The sequence below is a fragment of the Numenius arquata genome, chromosome 18 (genome assembly GCF_964106895.1).
Source record: "Numenius arquata chromosome 18, bNumArq3.hap1.1, whole genome shotgun sequence".
NCBI classification, from domain to species: Eukaryota; Metazoa; Chordata; class Aves; order Charadriiformes; family Scolopacidae; genus Numenius; species Numenius arquata.
In genome coordinates, this window is record NC_133593.1 from 11,457,543 (window position 1) to 11,477,011 (window position 19,469).

The 19,469-nt window shown below is 49.6% G+C and overlaps 1 protein-coding gene across 6 annotated transcripts in view; it reads right to left on the minus strand.

Annotated features, from left to right (window-relative positions):
* Positions 1–19,469, minus strand: part of MSI2 (musashi RNA binding protein 2) — a 245,916-nt gene that overhangs the window by 84,233 nt on the left and 142,214 nt on the right. For all 6 annotated transcript variants that reach the window (XM_074160785.1, XM_074160786.1, XM_074160788.1 and 3 more), the window contains one exon: positions 12,526–12,574. In XM_074160785.1, coding sequence (XP_074016886.1) covers positions 12,526–12,574 — 49 coding nt within the window. The remainder of the gene's footprint in view (positions 1–12,525; positions 12,575–19,469) is intronic.

Consider the following 19,469-nt stretch of genomic DNA (forward strand, 5'->3'; position numbering starts at 1 on the left):
GGTTTTAAAAAAAACCACAAAACAACCCTACGAAATAACTTGAACAAAAATCTTCAAGCCATTACCTAGAAAACTATCATTAAATCATTTGTTCATTTTTATTAGTATCATTGTAATTAAAGAGAATCATATTTCAAAAATATATCTTCAACAGCACTTATCAAAACCCATCCCTGCAGCCTATCAATTAGTATTACAATAACCTCGCTCCCTTGTTGCCTTTGCTATTAGCATTTTGATTGAATGTCTGTTGAAAAGTGACTGGTAACAGAAGATTGTGTTCAGAAAGTAATGTTTCTTTATTCGCTTTCATTGAAGCTTGTCTCGTTGTCTCCAGTTCCTACTCAAAAGAGACAAGACAGTTCCAAAAGCAGTAATTTTGATGCAGGATTTTTTTTTTTTTTTCCCCCCTTCTTCTCGGCGAGGTGAGATAGATTGGGTTAGGCTGGACACAAATGCTATTAAATCGCTTGACAGCAGATTTGGGGTCTGCTATCGGCTCCGACCTCAACACCCTCCAACACGCACCAACGACCGAGAGGTGTCACGGCATTAACAGCCGACAAACGCGCCCCCGGTGAGCTGGGAAAACACACCAGAGGCCTCTGCAAACGCCCTTCCCAGAGATATAATAATAATAATAATAATAATAATTAATAATGCATGAGCTACTCAGGGAAGTTTTTGGCTACGTCTATTACTAATAGTATTGAACGTAAAAGGCAACAATTTATTAGATAACCCTTAGCACTTTGGGCACATATCACTGCAACTCGGAGAGAGTTAAGTTCCCCAGCCATAATAAAACCTCTAACGAAGGACAGATCTGTAACTAACGTCATTAGGGAGGGGAAATGGATGCATTCGGCAAGTACCATGAATTATAAAGACAAGAGTTCATTAAATCTACTACATTAAAATAAAAATGACCTGCGTGTCAGACAGTTCTATTTACTGATATTCCCTCCGCTGATGCCTTCCCCTGATAAATCACATTCAGCGGGCACAGCCAACACTTACCCAAAAACATTTCAATTACTTGGACGTGCTGGAAACCCGTGAGCAACGTTGTGCCGCGCTATCAAACCCCCCCGACCGCAAGCTTTTGGGGGTTTTGAAGGGAAAACAAGGCGACCCCACTGCCGTGTCCCCCTCCTGCCTCTCCCCTGGCACGCTCCCTCTGCTTCCAGCACCGTGGCAGCGACAGCTAATTAGACTAATAAGCAATTTAGCAGGGAGGAAGGAGAGGGAAGCCTTCATCGGCTGTTGGCGTCGTGAGGATGGGGATGGCCCCGACCCCCCTGCGAAGGCATAGCCTTCCCCACGCCGCCGGGTCGGGGTGGTCCCTGCTGCGGGGGCTCAAAGGCAGCGGCGGGTCCCGCCGTGCTTCCTCCCCTTCCTCATCCTCCTCCATCCCTCCTGCCACCCAGCCCAGCGCCCGCGCTCCCCACGCTGCTGAGGAAGGCTGTCCAAAGCTGCCTCCTCCTCCTCAGCCCCGCTGGCAGCCAACAACAGTGTCAGGTACCAACTTCATTTTTAAAACGCTCCTATCAAAGATTTAAGGTGAAAGATAAGAGGCGCACACTAAATCATCATACAGGAAGCACTGTATAAGGCACGGTATTTTACAAATCAAAACAGTTATCAAAATGAAAAGGTGTGAATATAAAAGCAGACGCTGAGGGGAGGCGGGGAGGGACGCACCAGATCCGGGAGACGTTGATCAGATTTCAGGTTTTCTTGGCAAGTCTCGAAGCCTGCGAAGAACGGGAGCAGCAACACTTTTGCTGTCATTTTAAAACAGAAACAAAATGCCAGGTACGTTTATACGTGAGCATGTACACACACACTCATCTATACACAAACACGCGCTTATTTATATGCCTTTTCATATAGATAGATCTATAAATATAGATACGTATTTTTCATACCATTACCCACGGCTGTTGGGTGCTTTTATCAAAGTCATCTGACCTGGAAAGCATCTGTTGTTAATACCACTGTTTTATTATTTATCAAATCCATTTCTTCATAGAATGACTAATTTCATACCCGCAGCTGCTCCCATCCTCCCGAGCAGCTGCTCCTTCCCCCGGCAGCCGGGCAGGTTACGGGCCCCCCCTTCCTCTCCACGAGCCACGGGCCGGCTCCGGGACCAGCACCCCGGGCTCCTGCCCCACCGGGGACCAAGCCAAACGGCCAGGAGAAAAGCAGCGTGGCCCTGCTGGGAGCAGGGAATGGCTGCTGGTCTGCAAGGAAACAAATCCCACGCTTTTGTCATCTGATTTTGGTTTTGGTTTTGTTTTTTTTTTTCCTGCAATTGAAGGGAAATTCCAGAGACTGGAGGAAAACGAGTGTTTTTACTTCTTTTTGCCCGCAGCAGGGCAGCAAGCCCTGGGCTCCGGGGATGGGCTGCACGGAAACAGAGACCGAAACGGAGGAAATGGGCTCACAGAAACACAGACATTGGGAAAAGCCAAACCCGCCTCCAAGACCTTTGGGCGATTTTAGCTCGTCTGAACCTCCCGTGAGCTGACGGGGGAATATCTGTTCTACAACGATGCTTAAAGGGTTCTCTCTTGCCAGGCTTCTCCCTGCGGACCCTGCCCTGATTCCGAGCGCGCCGTGGAACACGTGTGTTCACGTGTGACTCCTGCAGTGGATGAGGAGGGCTGTTTCCATCCCCGGAGCCCTGCTGTGACCGGGGCCAACTCTGGAACCCTCAAATGACCTGCCCACCAAGAGAATATACGGAGAGATGGTGCCGTGGTCAAAGACCCGGCCTCATGCTCAGTGTCAGGAGCTGCAGGCAAGTTGGCTCGTGGCCCCGATCCCCCGGTCCCCCCGTCCCCGCACCTTCCCTGGGTCACCCCAGGGTTTAATTCACCACGTGCCTGCAAAGAGCTCAGAAATCACCGGAGGGAGGGCTGCGTGGGGCTAGTAGCGTTGTATCTGATCACTCCTGGTCTTCTTCCAAGGCGGAGAAGTGAGGAGGTTGTCAGCACCAATAGGTGTTTTAAAATGGAGAACAATCTGTGAATTACTGGATTAGTAGAAGGCAGTCTTTCTGGCCCAGAAAACACTCGATAAAAAGAAAAAAACCCCACAACCCAAATCTGCCGACCTGCACTTTTCCAAAAGAAGCTGTTTTTCAACTTACTTATTCTATTGGATCCAGCGGAAAAAAGTGCCAGATGTTCTTATTTCAGCTTATATATACAAAAAAACATACAGAATAAGCAAAATCACTCCTTGCCAGCACATATTAATCAACCTAATTAAAGAAATCCTCAGTCAAAACTTAACGTTTTGGGAAAACCACTCTGGAGTACAGGTAGGAGGGCACCGATGTGAAACGGCGCGGACCCCTGAGCTCTGTGTGACAGAGCCCACCCGGCATCACCCCGCACACCCCGGCGGAGGTCAGGGTCTCAGGGGAAGGGAGGGAAGAAGGGGAAGACGAAATGGTGGAATAATCACAGTTTTCAGAGGTGCTTTGCTCTCCCCTTGCCGCTAATGCCGGTGGGGAGGCAAAGAGAAACCAACCCTGGCCCTTTTCGGCCAAGGAGTGGGAAGGAGCCAGGAATGCCACGGGCAGAGCCCGCTCGAGCGGGAAGTTCAGGGGTAAAACCTTCCCCTTGCGCGACCAGCATCATTGGTGTAACCCACGGTTCTGCTGAATCCGGAGATTTTTGGGGATAGGGGATGTGTTATCTGTTTGTTTAAGCAGGTCACCGGGAGGCTCTACCTACAGCAACGACCTTGTAGAATTAAAGGCTCCAGCAGCATCCGGGTCCCCGGCACAGCGAGGTGGCAGCTGCTGGAGGTGCTTTACCCCAGGGACTGTGCCCGGTGACAAACTGTCCCCTTCTTGGGAACACCAAATGGCTGCAAATCCCCATCTCAGCCTCCCCAGGCTCCTCCATCATCCTCACCTTCAGCAAAAGCGCTCTGAAAGCTTTATTATCAAAACCAGCAGATATTAAAAAATAAATAAATAAATAAAAAGCACCCCCCCCCAACACATTTTTGCGAGGACTCACCCAGTCTGCTCTCAGCGATCCCCTGGGAAAAGAAAACACGGCACCAGGGAGTGACAACCGAGCGGTGTGTCTCCATATTTTCATATCACATTTTTGGGCACGGGCAGGCTGTGAGTAGCTGCCTATTTTCTCAAGGTCACCACGCTGATTTTAATTCTGCTCATTGTATTAAGACTGCCCCTCTATGTAAATGTTGCATTTTGTTCTCCCTCCCGTTTCTGGCCTTTCCTCAATTAACATTTTCAAACAGTCCCACAAGACTTGAAGCGCTACCTGCTAATCACCTCGCTCCTGCATCCTGGGAAGTAAAACGGGTTTTGGTTCCATCAGGACTGAGTAGATTCATAAGCAAGAACTTATTCACGGCATTTAGGGTTTCTTTCCACCCGCAGATCATCAGGATTTTTGCTAATTCATCTGTCACTCAACCCGGTGGCTCAGCAGTGACAATAAAGATGGCAAACCTTAAGAAAGGCATATTAAAATGACCTCACTGTCTTTTCCACGCAGCTTCAAGGGGGAAGATTACCTCGTTCAACGCACTCACCCCGGCAGAGCTCCCGCACACCCACTTTCTGCAAGTGTAACAGAGCTATTATCATAATTTCACAAAAGTTCTTAAATATTTGCACAACTCTTGCTTTACGTTTCCCGGAGAACCTTTCAGAGATGAGGAGGCTCTGCTGATTTACTTTGCACTCTCCATGCGACTGTAGCCTAATTGCATTAAGTTATTGATACTGTTCAGCACGAAGCAAATGGGAAGGTTTTTCTTTTTAAGACAGTGACGGTCAACGGCAGTTCTGCAGGAAGGAAATTCCCGGTTTTCTGCCCGTGGTCACCACACAGATACCTGTGAGACCAACGCTGCCACCTCCCATCTTTCTGCTTTCCCCTCTGAGGCATCTGGATACCAGTCTCCAGTGATCTGCAAAACCACTGCTTACTGCATCCCAGCAATTTCAGAAAGCTTCCCTGATGTTTGAAAAGCCACTTAATACCTTCTGTATAGGGGTGCCACCGAAAACGCCGAATTTCCCCTCCTGCGCAGCCTCTTCCTTCCTGCGGGTTGTACGCTCCGGCTGTGATTCCCGCAGCCGTTTCCATCACGGAATGAGAGCAGGATGTCACCTCCTGCATTTCTTAGTGCCTGACACCCCCTTTGCAGAGCTGTCAGTGGCCCAGCGCTGGCCACCGGCGGCCACCAGCCCCCCTCTTTGTCCCCCAAGGAGAGGGAGAGTGTGCCTGGCACCGAGCCCCCCCCTCAGCGTCTCCACTGGTCACCACCTGCATTGGGGCTAATCGAGAGGAGGACGGATAAATTAAGAAAGTCAAAAAGGTCTGGCCGTGTAGGGCTCTCCCTCCGGGCAGCGGGAATTAAATCATTTGTTTACACGTTGGCTACGAAGACAAGATACAAATGAGTTCTACAAACCCACTGTCCTTTACAATATACTTTTAAGTTGGTATTTACCTTAAAAGTCTGCGTGTGTAACTGGAGACTTGCACACTGATTGCTGGGCTGTGTCTGCAGCCTTTACTGCAGGTTGGCGGGATTTTTTTTTTTTTTTCCTTATTATTATTATTACTGCATTTGTTTGTAAAACAAGAAAATAAAAATGTCAAGCCATCTCCCGAGTGCTGCTGGCAAACCGAGCCTCTCCCCTTCTTCAGAGGAGGCGTCTGCACACATCTATCCCTTCGGTGCGGCCGGGCCAGCGCAGCTGCTCGCTCCTTCTCCTCCTCTGGATGTAATTTTCATTACGGGTATAAAATTAAGCAATAAGGTATGACAGACAGTACATCGCTGGGCAATTATTCCAAGCCTCAGGTGGCGTTATCCAGCACGAGGCTGGGGGCAGAATGACTGTAACCACCCGAGACGTTCAATAATCGCCTTGAAAAGCGTGGCCAGGAGCCTGATTTGCTATTCTGAACCGGAGCCTGCCGGGACGCGGGGCTCATCCTGGCTTGAATGCCTTTATTTTTACACTTCACGTAAGGCGCCCCGACGCAGCAGCAATAGGCGCTGGCCAGGAAATTAAAAGACAAGGGAGACGGATCCAAGAACTGGCAGCTTTTCCTTTTTGCTTTGTGTTTATTAACACCGAAGCAGGGAGCAGCACCGAGCCTGTCGAGCTCGGGGACGCCGGCACCTCGCCCCGCCAAAGCCACCACCCCGGCAGTGGCTGTCACCCACTGTCCCCGTAACGCTCACCGTCCCCAGCGCAGAGGGCGAGGGGCGGAAATTGATGCCAAATGGGAAACTGGTGGGACGTGGCGGGGGGGAAAGAGGGGCTGAAACCACGAGCCCCCTCCCCGAGTCGCAGCCGTCCCAAGCTCCAGCCGTGCTGGAGGTGAACTCCTGGAGCAGAGACGTGAACATCGCTCGTCAGCCTTGCAGCCCTTAACGTGTTTTACGACATGAATATTTATAAGCGAGGATGTAATATTAAAAACACACACGCATAAAATATTAATATGGCACATGTCATAGCTGCAATCTAAACAGATAGGTATGACTGACGGTATTATTGCTCAGCCATCACCACTCTCACTGATAGGGCTGTAAATGGTAAATAATATTAACTAATGAATCTTCACAGCCCTGGTGAAGTTTTGAAGCAAATATTTGCTTAAAAAGCACTCTAAAAAAACCAACCCCTGTCTGCAGCTACTCCTCCCTCCCATCCTCTGTGCCCTCGGCAGAAGATAAACACTCTGCATCCCCGTGCATCAAGGGTTAAAGCCTCTCTCCACGCCGCAAACCCCAGGTCCCCGGGATGAATTTCACTGTGGAGGGAGCGATGAGGCCGAGCGAGCGCTTCCCTCAAAACAACTGCACTCTCTGGAGTCCCATTTATGAAGTGATAAAACCGACAGGGGAATAAAAGCCCGTCTCATCTAGGAAAGCAATAACAATAATACCGCCTCCATTTATATCTTATGTCACACTTTTCATCCAAAGCCCTTAAAGCACTTTATGCTCTAAACAAAAAAAAAAACCAAACCACCGCCGTGTTTGTGGATGCTTTTCTGGGATCCTGTGGATCAAACCTGGCCAAACAGCAGCTCTCCCTTCAGCCCCGTCCTTCTAAAAGCAAAACTACGTGAACAGGCGAAAGGTTCCCTCCGAGCTGTCCTCAAAACGCTCAGTACTATCGCCAGACTCCTGCCAACAAAAGCTATGCTGAAAATGACCAAATTAGGCAATTATTTCTATATATTTTAAATACTCTTTACTCAAAACTGCCTGGGGATGTGTTTTTAAATGCACATGACCTTGCCTTACTTGAGGGAGATGGTGATAAACAAATAATTGCAGCGACTCTTAATTATATTTATATCTCATCTATAAAAATGTCAATTATAACTTCAGAGGCCAACTACAAAACTGAGGTTTTGGCAGCCGGACAGAACACAAAAGGCTATTTTTCTCTTAAGAACAGCATCATCCTTCGCCAAGGCACAGACGATAGCTCACTAACAACATCACTCCTGTCTCTTCCAATAAATACAACCATTATGCCAACCGCTTCCACCTGGACAAGTACTTTCATGCACTGAAATCTGCCAGCTGGGGACGGTGCAAACGCGAAGCACGACCCCTGCGTGTCCCCCCCCCCGAGAGCAGAGAACACGGGAAGGACCCACAGACCCCGCTCCGGCGTGTGCTCTCGGTGGCACGAGGGGCACAAACCTTTCAGTGTCAATTGTGCGGGTTTAGATGAAACCCAGACCTCTCTTCCTGCGGGCACATGGGTCTCCCCAGGGCTGTGGAGCTCCTATGTCTCCAGGACAAGGTGCCCGTCCAGGGTGGTGGGGTCTCGGGGAGCCCCCCTCCAGGACAGAGCCTGCTCAGAGCTCCCCGGGGAGCTGCTTCAGACACCGAGCCAAAGTGATGCTCTCCCAGGATCCAGTCCCTCACCCAGGCACGGAGGGACCACCCAGCCCAGGACACCCCAGCACCCTGCCCCTCCCCGGGGAAAAAAACGGGAGGTTCACAACAACCGCAAAAAATCAACTCATTTTAAAGCTCCACCAGGATCAATGCCTGTCTCTCAGAGATGTTTTAACCCCTAACACATAGGACATACCGTTTGCATCAAACAGACAGCTTGCCTTTCTTTAATTTTGTTTAGTTTTAAGATTAAAGAAGTCCAAATCACATGCTGTCACTTCCCTCCGCTGTCCCCTGCCATTCCTAGCCGTGTGAGAGAGAGTTAATTGATACGAAAATAACTCTGGGGGCTGTATGGCTTTGAAAAACATATAGCATTACATTCAGTACCGACAATTACAGCGTGGGGGATTCAATCACTCAAAATCTCTATTTGTCTTTTTGCAAGTTCAGGCCGTGGGACTGATGTTACACCCGGCAGGGACAGCTTCTGCAGCGGTCACTGCAGGCACGAAACCAGTAGACGCTGGTGGAGAGCATCTAAAGATGTGACCAAGAGCATCCCATCACGGTAACTAACCAATATACCGCCTTCTCTGGGCTCATCTCTACCCTTGTGCTTAACAACTGCAGAAAGAAAGGGGAATTTCCGAACAAATTTATCAGGAGCTGCTCTTTCCACAAAAGACCCACAGTTTGGGAAGGGCTGAGCCGCTCCCGCACCCCTTGGTTCAGCCACCTTCCACCTAACCCTCCCTCCCTCCCTGCTCCCCAGCTCCCCGTGGCACACGGTGGTTTTTTTACTCAGTTTTGCCGGATTGAACAAACAACCCCCCTGCTGCCGGAGCCTGGGGATCGCCCGGGCAAAGCCCAAGGGCACGGCGGCCGCCCCGTCCGGCTCCGGAGAATCGTTATGCTTTCTGGAGCTCCCGTCCATAATGAAGTTAGAAGGACATCATCATCTCGCCAGGCTCCCTCCAACCCCAGAGATCAATAACTAATGCTGAACTCCAGATTTTATCTGCACTTTGCAAGGGTAACAAAATAACACCACCCTCTTTTTTTTTTTTCTTTTTCCTTTCCAATTACTAAACCCTTTCAAGATTGACCCAGTAATTTTCAGCTCTATGAAATTTCAGGCAGTGAAGAAAGCGATGAAAGTGATCTTCCAGCGTGCTTGGAGAACTTTTGTGTGTGGTTTTGCTCCCTGGATATAAGTGCAAAAGTACAGTACAGGGTATAGGAATAGAGCATCACCCAAAAAATGGCATCTTAACTAAGTGGACCCAGAGATATTTGCCTTCTAAGTGCCAGTTTGTTGCCCACTGTCGCAACTAAGTGGCCAAGACACAAGGAGAACCCTTGCAAGAAAACACGGCATCCCAGTGAAGATAGGGATTATTTTACTTGCAATACTCAAAAAAATTAACCATTCCTTCAATTAAATACTCACAGATTTTGTAGCCTGCCATTAATATGGCCAGACAGATAGGCCTGAAACGCAATAGCCCCGAGTCTTATTTTCCAGACAGAACATCCAGGAATAGTTGGGCATTAAAAGAGAAAAGAGACACCAGCAGAGGCACCAAAGCGGTTAGCTCGATGACATTTTTAGTGTTGTAAAAGTTATGTGCTCTATTGGCAAGGCATTAAGTTTCATGTTGGGTGGGGTTCTCAAGCCTTCCCAAGGTATTAATAAAGCCATTCAATGATGAGCAGTTTTGAAAACCCCTCTTGCTACGTTCAGTTAAATCTCAGCCTTCCCAGTAACTCCTGGGAGCTGGTGGAGCTGCCGCACGTGCAGGCGAGTTACACGCTACCAGGGAACACACACATGTTACACGAGTTAACACACACGTGCCACAATTATGTCAACAAATACTCTCAATCTGCTTGCATGGAAATTTATCTCGCCTTCTAGCAGTCGGGAGCAGATTTTAATCCTTCTCCTTTCCCTTGCCCCGGTTGATTATTCCGGGCATAGACTAACTACAGTAAACCACAGTGGATATTTTATCTGCCATTTCTCTTTCCCTTGGCTAATTCGAAGACACAGATTGCAGCCCGCAAGTGGTTTTGAGAATTGCCATTAACATCGTTCCTGCACGCTACTGCATTTTAAACGTGTTTCCAACACAATCAGAATGTCACAATTTGTAAAATCTGAGGTGATTTTATAAACGATCGATGCAACAGCGCTCGCTTCATCCCAACAGCCCGCTGCCCGGTTTATTAGCCTGATTAGTGGGAGCTACCTGTACAGAACAGGAAAAAATGTCCGAAAATACTGGATAAATACGAGCTTGAAGATGAAGATGAGTCTCTACCCTGCCTGTTACACTTGTTTTTCCCTGCCACATGTGCTTGCCAGAGAAAAGACCCGGAGCTCAGACTTCCATGCCCCTCTGGCAGCACAGCCCCTTGGCACCGGCCGGGTTTCACCCAAGGAATTTTGGCTAATCCCGGCAAATAATCAGCGTTGTCCTTCACCCAGCGAAAGGGTAAAGCCTGTTCCCTGGGAAACAGCCGCACAAACAAGAGCTGACCTTCCCGGGAGCCAGAGAACTCCTGTGTTTGCCAGGAGCGGGGAGGGGGGTTCCAGCCCCCGGATGGTACAAGCAAATGGGACAGACCCGGGTCCGGAGCCTGAGGCCAGTGGAGCACACGGAAGGTGCCGGTAACATCACCTCCAACGGCACCTAGAGTCTGCTTTTGGTCCTTTTGGACCATTAATTCCTCCCCTCTTAGATCACACCTAGGAGCTTCCACAAGGATGCTAATGCAAAGAGAAATGTTATGGCTCGCACGTAGGAAAAACAGGTTATAAAGAAAATCAACCATGGAAATAAATTCACAGAATCCCTGGGGGGAAAAAAAAAAGGCGGCCTGTTGCCTCTTGTCTTCAACACACACCGTGGGGGGAAAAGCCCTTTATGGAAAAACCAAAAAGTTTGCTGGCAGCTAAGGTGCCCCCCACACCTGGAGCCCTCAACTTCAGCGGTTACGGACCTTTTCTCCAGGTAAGAGAAGGGAAAGATGCTTTTGAGAGAGGAATACCCCTGGAGCCCAGCAAACCACGTCAGAGCAGGGACGCAGGGCCCTTGTGCCCAGCAGGAAAGCACCACATAACGCAGCCCTTAAATGCAAGAAACAACATGCCTGAATGGAGAAGGGTATTTTTGGCCCATTTAAGGGTGGGTTGCAAAGAGAAGGGTGGAAAATTCCCTGGATATAAAAAGAAGTTGTCAGGGGCTGAACTTTAATGCAAAGAGAATTGTTACGGCTCACACGTAGGAAAGAGTTTTGAACATTTGAACTCTACGTAAGAGTTTTGAACACTTGGTTCCCGCTACAAAACTGACGGGCACTGGCTGTTCACATGCCTTCCCCGGCTCTGAAGAGCTTATCTTTCCAGGCAAGTCTTTTGCTCAACTGCTGCTGAATTTTCCAGGCTGTTCTGATCCCTGATTTCAGAGAGAGATCGGTGCCTGGGAAGGAACTGCTGGAGGGAGGGAATGTTATCCTGGAGATCTGCCTGACTCACCCAGCCATCCGCATGCACTAAGCTGCTTGTTAAGGCAAATATCAGAGCAGCGAATAATTCTGACAGCACTGGGAGCTCAGGTCTTCTGACCCTGCCACGGTGATGAAGAGGAGGGAAGGCGGCTGCTCGCCAATCCCCTCTCCCCTTCCCGGGGCTCCCATGGGTCCTGAGCCATGAGATGCCTCCGAACACACGCCGTGTTAAAGCAGGGAGACCGGTGGCATAAAATCAGTCTTGATCAGAGAGAAGGGAAGAGGAACCCGTCCCCAGAGCAGTGTCTGGTGCCACTGCGAGAGCCTGGGTACGCTGACCCCCCCGTCTGAACGGAGCGGCCAGGCTGCTCTCGCCCGGAGCTCGGCGTCTCGGCTGCGGCGATAACGTGAACCACTCGCCGAGAGACAGAGGAGCATCATTTATTTCCACCGAAAGGAATGGCCATAACACTGACAATAATCCCCAGCTCATTTCCACAGAACTGTACGAGCAGTGATGAAACCCTGTCTCTCTCTTGTGAAATACGTGAAGGGAAATTCCTCTTCTGGAGATCCTGCTTATTCTGAGCTACCACCAGCAAGCAGTCCCCAGCTTCAGAACCCCAGCAGGCTTGAAACCTCAGCGGAGGGGTTTGGCACCTTCATTTCCTGGTGTCTCAGCTTAACTGGGCTTATGCCCAGCTTACTCTGATGCTAGCCACCTTGGCCCAAACCCTCTGCTTCCCTGCAGCCTCGGGGCTTTACTGTCCCCAGGGACACCATGGAGCCCGACAATGGTCCTCCCAAAGAGAAGTCATTAGACTGACCAGAGGAGTCATCCCTAGTAAAAAAATCCCAGTGACACGTGGCATTACGTGCCCAATGGCCTTTCCTCTGCAGCCCCGGCAGGACCCAGGGAGCTGCCTCAAACACAAAGGGTTCTGCTGATTCAGCACTGCTGGGTTTAGCCACCGGCTCATCGCGTTGACACCGATTTTTTTGGCTGTGCTCACCGTGCAGAAGCCGCCACAAAATGTGATGTCTGAGCTCTCCACTCTCTCTTACCTCTATGCCTGTTGGTCGTCTTGTCAAACATAAGCATGGCGTCCTCCACCTGCAAGAGAGAAGAGGGGAGATGCACGCTTTAACACACACGGATCCCAACGGCACAACACACAAACCGGGAGGGGGAGCCCAAGGCAGGAGCAGCCCCAGCATCAGATCCCCTCGCTTTTGCTCAGAGTCAGCTCTTCCCTTTGGGAATCCGCTGCTTTCAAGCCATGTCCCAGCTGACTTCTGATCCTAAAGTAGAAAAGCAGGCATTAAAAGTTTTGTTGCCCCAAAAAGCGAAATATCTAAGGAGCTCTTCCGCCTGTCGTCAGTCCCCAGCTGTGCCTCATCTCAACCTCCTTCCCTTTCATAGGGAGATAAGGAAGGGCCAGGAGAGGAATTGTGGATGCAAATCAAGCCCATGACTTCTCCAAATTAGAGTTACTGTCTTGGCTGAGAATTAGGAGATTTCAAGAAGTACGGGCAGGGTAAAATCTGGTCAGCCAAGAAAGGAATTCAGAGGTTTTCAAAAGGCCTTTTGAAAAGCTAGAGGAAAGAGGGAAAAGGGAGGAGGGAGAAAGTTTAATTCGCATCAGGCTTGGCATTTCCACTTCAGAAGAGAGATGACTGATGAAACGTATTGAAGTGCAACCAAATTGCTTTCAACTTTCATTACCATTTGCATGATTTATTCCACCTCCATTTAATCTGTGCAGCCACACCTAAAATTTTACACTTATTTCAGAAGGATGTTGTGCTGGGGTTTATTTTCCAGCATTATCATGTTTAAAACGGTTGCTCTGAGGCTGCAGGAGCTGGGGCAGGTGGGTGCTGCAGGAGACGTCCTGGGCAATCTTTCTGAAAAGAAATCACAGACTCGCTATTCCCCGTTGTAAACGAGGGGCTGATGGAAACCTGTGTCACCGCTAAATTGCAGGAGATGCTGCAAGAAGGGAGAAGATCTTAAAAGAAAAGGTTCTGTTCTTTAAAGGACTCCACTGCGGGGGTGGGCTTGGGGGTTTTTTGTTTGTTTGTTTGTGGGGCTTTTAGGGGGTTTTTTTGCCCATTAATTTTTATGATATTTCCAAGTTCTTACATTCTGGCTTTCTATAAATCATTTATTTTAGGTAAGTGACTTAAAATGCAGGTACATGCTCTCTTCACCTTACACAATGCCACCAAAAGGTCTGCTTTTCACCCCAACTGCCCCTGACCGCTTTGTGCTGACCTCCCTCCTTTCTGCCACCGCGTTCGCGCCGCAGATCAAGCCAGGGAACCGCTGCGGGTTAAAATGACCGGCACTTTCCCTGCCAGGTTAGTTTTCAGCCACCCCAGTTTCCCAGCAGGGCCACACCAGCGCTTGTGCTGCCCCAAGGGCAGAGGAGCAGCACCTTATGGGAAGGTGGGACCGCTCCGGGTGGCTGTGGCAGCTTGTGCCGCCTTAACGTGATCCCGGAATTACAGCAGGATTTGAAAGCTCCCGCCTGGATAAAATTCCCGATTCAGGGATTACGGTTCAACTGTGGTCCTCTCAGGCAGGGGACACACATCCAGCACCCTTTTGAGCAGAACCACAATCTCAGTCTTGGCTGGGCAGAGTATTTTGGGAAAGTGATAAAATACCAGCTTGAACCTCAACTACGGGATGGAAACAGGTTTCAGGAGATAGTAAATAAACACAGTGCGGCAAAACCTTACACATCATCTAAATGCATCTAAAAACCTGCCTCTGGTTAACTTGCTCTTAACTTTTTCAGTCAAAGTGGTCTGCAAAATGTGTTAGCAACGGCCTGAGATGGTGGAGAACAGCATGTCTCCTTGATACCCATCTTGAATGAGACCTAAAGATGCTGATGCACCGAAAAATCCAAACCACATTAAGCACAGAGCCATTTGTCCCGCTGTCTTTCCTCACTCCAAGGAAGAAAACTCACAAGAGGTATGAGCAATGCCAGGAGGCAGATAAGGACAGAGCTGCCCTTCACCCTACCACCGCCGCTTATCTCTGCTCCGGGGTTACGTTTGCACAGCAATCTTTATTTTTCATTCTCACAGGTCTTGGCCTCACTGGACCCAAAAATTACATGTCGCACCTAATGCTGTTTGCTCGAGCATCGCGGCTTCCTCTGCCTCGTTCCCCTGCGCGTGCCGGCCACCCTTTTGTCCCCACACCAACCGCTGCTGCAGAAGTTTTAACAGGCAACTCTTCCAGTGTCATCTTTGTGCCTCAAATCCCACACCGGAGCCCAGAGAGGTCTCGGGCACCCTGCAGGACACATCCCACCAGCCCAGGGAGCTCCTCCGTCCCCCCACCCAGGGGCTGCCCCTGGACCCAGGCTCTCCTGGCTGGAGCCACACGCTTCAAAATAACACCTCCTCCTGCAAGGACATGGACGATCGGGGACTTTGAAAAGGCTGTTTATATTGCTGTCAGGGGAAAAAGAGATGCAAGATGGGGCACGAACCGACCTGAACCTCCCTTTAGCATGGCCGTGTCTCAGCCCAAAGGCTCCCAACAGGCTGGGAGGGTGCAAAACCCTCTCTCGGGCTCAGCTGGGGCTGGCAGCAGCAGCACCACGGGTCAGAACCTCTTGTGCAGCCTCACCCGGCTCCTCCAAGTGCTGCCGTGACAGAGAAGGGACAGGTCCCGGCACAGGTCCTGGCACTGGAGGGGGCTCTGGACCCAGTTCCTGGTCATATTTGGGATCTGCAGTTCTGGTCACCTCTCCCACTAGTACAAAGTGACACGTCTTCTCACTCACCAGGTACGGGTCCTCTGGGCAAACAACACTTTGTGCCACGTGTACTAAGGCCCCGTTTCGCTGGAATGATGATCTTGGCTGAGATCTTTTTTATGCAAATAAATCCTTATTAGCAGTAATGAAGGCAGCCCGCGTGTGCTAATCCGGGTGATTTCCAGCCTGCTGGCTGGGACCCCGAGGAACGTGGATGCCCCGGAGGATGCCCCGGAGGATGCCCCGGAGGTGGGCGCTGCATCCCTGTGAGCAGCGGTACCCGCTCCTGGGACGAGGAGGGGGCACAGCCCCCCAGGGCAGGGTCAGCCCCACCACTTCAGATCTGGAAACCCGCACAGGGGGAAGCGGCTCTTGCAGCCCGGCTTCAGATGCGGACCAAGCACGCCTTTAAGAAAAAATAATCATTGGGGTGTTCTTTAAAGCCAGCTGGTGCCCTTTCAACAATGTCTAATTGGTTATCTTTTCTGTTTCCTAAGGTCAGACCATTTTATCTCCGTCTCTGCCCTTTCTGAGTTTACCCCACCCTGCGTTATTTTTTAGGGCAGCCATTGTACCAGAAGAATAGCCTCTTTCCTCCATAGTCCGGTGACACAATGAGACTTCTTGAAACCTCCTGAATAGATAAAGTGCAACGGCAAAAGGAAAATTCTATTAACGCTTTGCAAAATAAAACATCTAAGAGCTGGTTAGACAAGCAAGAGAAGAAAATCAATATGGAGAGGGCAGCGCGCTTAGAAAAACTTTTCACCAGTTGCAAAAAGGTGGCGAGGGTATGGGAGGGAGGGGGAGAAAGAAACTTATTAATTCAGAAAACCCATCAATGGTATGGAAATCTGGCAGAACAGCAAGAACTGAAACTAGAAGAATTTGAATATACAAAGGGCCGAATAGAATGAGAAAACCACACTGCCTCACACACACAGCCTGTTTCTCACGGTTCTCTGTGAATCAAACACAAGCGGCTTGTTCAAGTTTTCATCAAGGAGAAATAAGGGACACAGTCAAGGTAACCGGCAGTAAACCCTGTAGTAAGCAAATTGATCCCTATTTCAGGGGAAGGGAAAAAAAAACACCAACCCAGAGATGAAACTCAAGCACATTCAAGAGCTGTGACTGTCCAAAAGTTAACTCCCTCCTCCAGCCCGAGGCTCCCTTGCTGGCCCAACATTTTAAAGATGCTTGACCAGCAAGTTTTCCAGGTCTCACCTCAAAACAGGCAACTGGAACCTTGCTTACACGAGAGAAGGAAGTTTTCCCCGGGGGCAGAAATGGGACTGGAAGATCCATCACCACCCGCCAGCCCCGGCCAGGGGACACCCAGCGCTGGTCCCCCACCACCCACCGAGCCCCGTCACCAGCAGCGTCCTGCCGTACGTGTGTTCTCTGGGCACAGCGAAGAGCTACACACCAGTAAAGAGCCGAATTTCCCCAGTACAAGTGTGAGATGCTGAGCCACCTCCCACCCAGCACATTCAGAAAGCTCCCGGCCAAGCCAAAAATTTCTTTTTTCAGACATAGTATGGCTCAATATGGAGGCTTGAAGGAGCTGATTAACTTGAACTAATTATCGGCAGCAAACGAGGGCATATTACAAAATGAACGCAGTCTTAGCACTTAAGGTAAATAAAAAAATAAAAAGAAAGAGACTTGCCAGATAACACCAGTTACAAACGGACACTTAAGCCTAACAGACTTCTCCTCTGTCCCAGCATACCCCATACATTCATCCAATTTAGACCCGGTTTCTTATATAAAGCCTAACTAATGGGCTTTAGTTTATTTAATATTTTTTTCAACTCACTTGGGGCTCTGAGAAAAGGAAGGGCTTCACCACTTCTTTAATCACTGCCTGGAAGGAGGAATAGGGGAGAATAGGAGGAAAGAAAAAAACCTGGAGGAGCCAGACTTTAATAATCCTAACAGTTCCCAGGCTTATTTAAAATATGCCCAACCAGTTCACAAAAGGCTCCACAGAGATAAATGTATTTGATTTTCTTCCACTTTAATGGAGGCATACATTTAAAGCAACAAAACCAGGGTGACCTAAATAAAATGACTATTAATTGTACTCGGAAAGGCTCTGAATTTAATGCAACTGATCCAGCCCGGCAGAAGAACACACAATATTCTCCATTCATTCCTCCCACTTTCCTCTTCAGGGTTTTCAACTCCTCTCTCTTCCGCGGGGCAGAACCGAGCGCTCGGCGATGATCAAACCCATCGCTGCTCCCACCTAAGGAACCGGCCGAGGGGACCAGCAGCGGTTCAGCCAGCTTTGGGGGGGACAGGGTTCCAGAAACGGGGGCATGGTGCTGCCACCCAAAGCAGAGATGACCAAATCAAGATGTTTTCTGGAAAAATCTCACGTCTGGTCTTGTGTTTCTACAGCCGTGCGACGGCTGCACGGACCGGCCAGCCCAAGAGGCGGCCCACGAACAGGCAGCTCGTAAAGCGGAGCTTTATTTCCAAGGTGCCTGCGTGCACACAGCAGCAACAACAGCCCCTGCCTCACATCTCCAAATTCTCTTTTTTTTCCCCATTAAAATCGAGTTTGCTCACTGAGTAAAACCTCCACGGGGAAAACTACCGACTGCCGTGAGTACACGGAACGGACACACAGCAGCCTTTATGCCTCACACTTTATGTCTCCTCCTCGTCCAGCCCAGGAAAAGTTTTTCCACGAACCAAAAACTGAGTTTCCGACACACCCAGAGCAGCTGGGGACGGGGGGGCTGTTTGTTCCCAGCACTCCCGGGCAGATTCAGTGCTACGTTCTCCGTCCCTTCAAGGTAAAGAAGAATTAGGGCAGGCAAATGAAATAAGGCGCTGTAATCGAACACTGTGGCAATTCACATTGGGTCCCGGGAGAAAAGAAATTACAGAAGGATGACATTCAGCTACACACAGCTGGGCTGTGTTCCTACCCCCTCCGTCCCCTGACTCGTAAACTTTACAGGTCTATCAGTTCTTCTGCTCTCCCAAGAAAAGCGTGCTGGATATTCTGGTCTAATTCCTCAAATTATTTATACACGCTGCACAACTCCTCCAATATTTTGCTTTCTGAAGCAGAAAAACCTCTTAGCTGCTAGTAAACTGTCAGGTGCTATTATTTTAAATGCGCATGTGAAACCTCAGCGCCAGCAACGTGCTTCTGCAGATTTACAACCTCCCCCCACAGAAATTAAGACAAATGCGCATCGCATGCCAGACAGTTAGAAAAAATGGTTCCCCCACACCAGGCCTCTGGCTTTGATTACAATGGAATTAAACAAAGAAACAAATACTTTAACCTTTTCCCCTCTTTTTATCAAGCATGGCCCCCCCTCCTCCCAGGGTGGCTGTCTACCCTGTCTGAACGTGCCCAAAGCCACGTGAGGATGGTCCCTGGTGGCTTTCACAACCCCATGTCCCACCACAGGTGACCACACTGGACCACCGGTGACCACAGGCTCCCAGCCCAGAGCGTGGCTGGACCCCCTTCCACCATCCCACCACATCAGCCCGACGGCTGCTGGCTTGGCCAACGCACCAGGGTTGGCTCCACCAAAGTGGAGACCTCCAGGGCTGGATGAGAGAACCTCTACATCTCCAGTAGGTAGCCCTGGCCCCCAGCTGGATGGTGGGAGGTTCATGTCCTCCATGGATCAGACACAGCTCATGTAGTGCTTCCCAGGGCGCTGGAGACACCCGGGGAGGTCCCTTGCCGAGCGCTTCCCGGCGTTTTTGCAGTGACGACTTGCCAACCGAGGACTGACATATTATGCACCGTGATAATAATCAATGCCATACTGTGCAAGAACAAATTCCAGTGCTAGCAATTTTTCCCCCCAGCAGTCAAGTCTTTAAAAAGTCTTCTTCAGCAATTATAGCTAATAAAACTACAATTTTATTCAACACACACATATCATTGTGACTAATTTTGCTCCATCAGGGCTGAAATTAAAACAGTCATTCAATCACGTTAATCTCAGGGCTTGCTCACCAGCCGTGACATGGCAAAGAGCTTCCCAAACGCTTGCCAAAAAGCACAGTGGCTACTTGTGGACTTCAAAATGCTCCTGCAAAACCCCAACACGTTACTCAACGCTTACTCTACCAAGGGGGATGTCAGAATGACTAATGCTCTCCACAAAAAACAGCTTTCCACAGCGGGACAAATTAAAGACGACTCCATAGACCATTTCTCATTAATTCCTTCCCTGC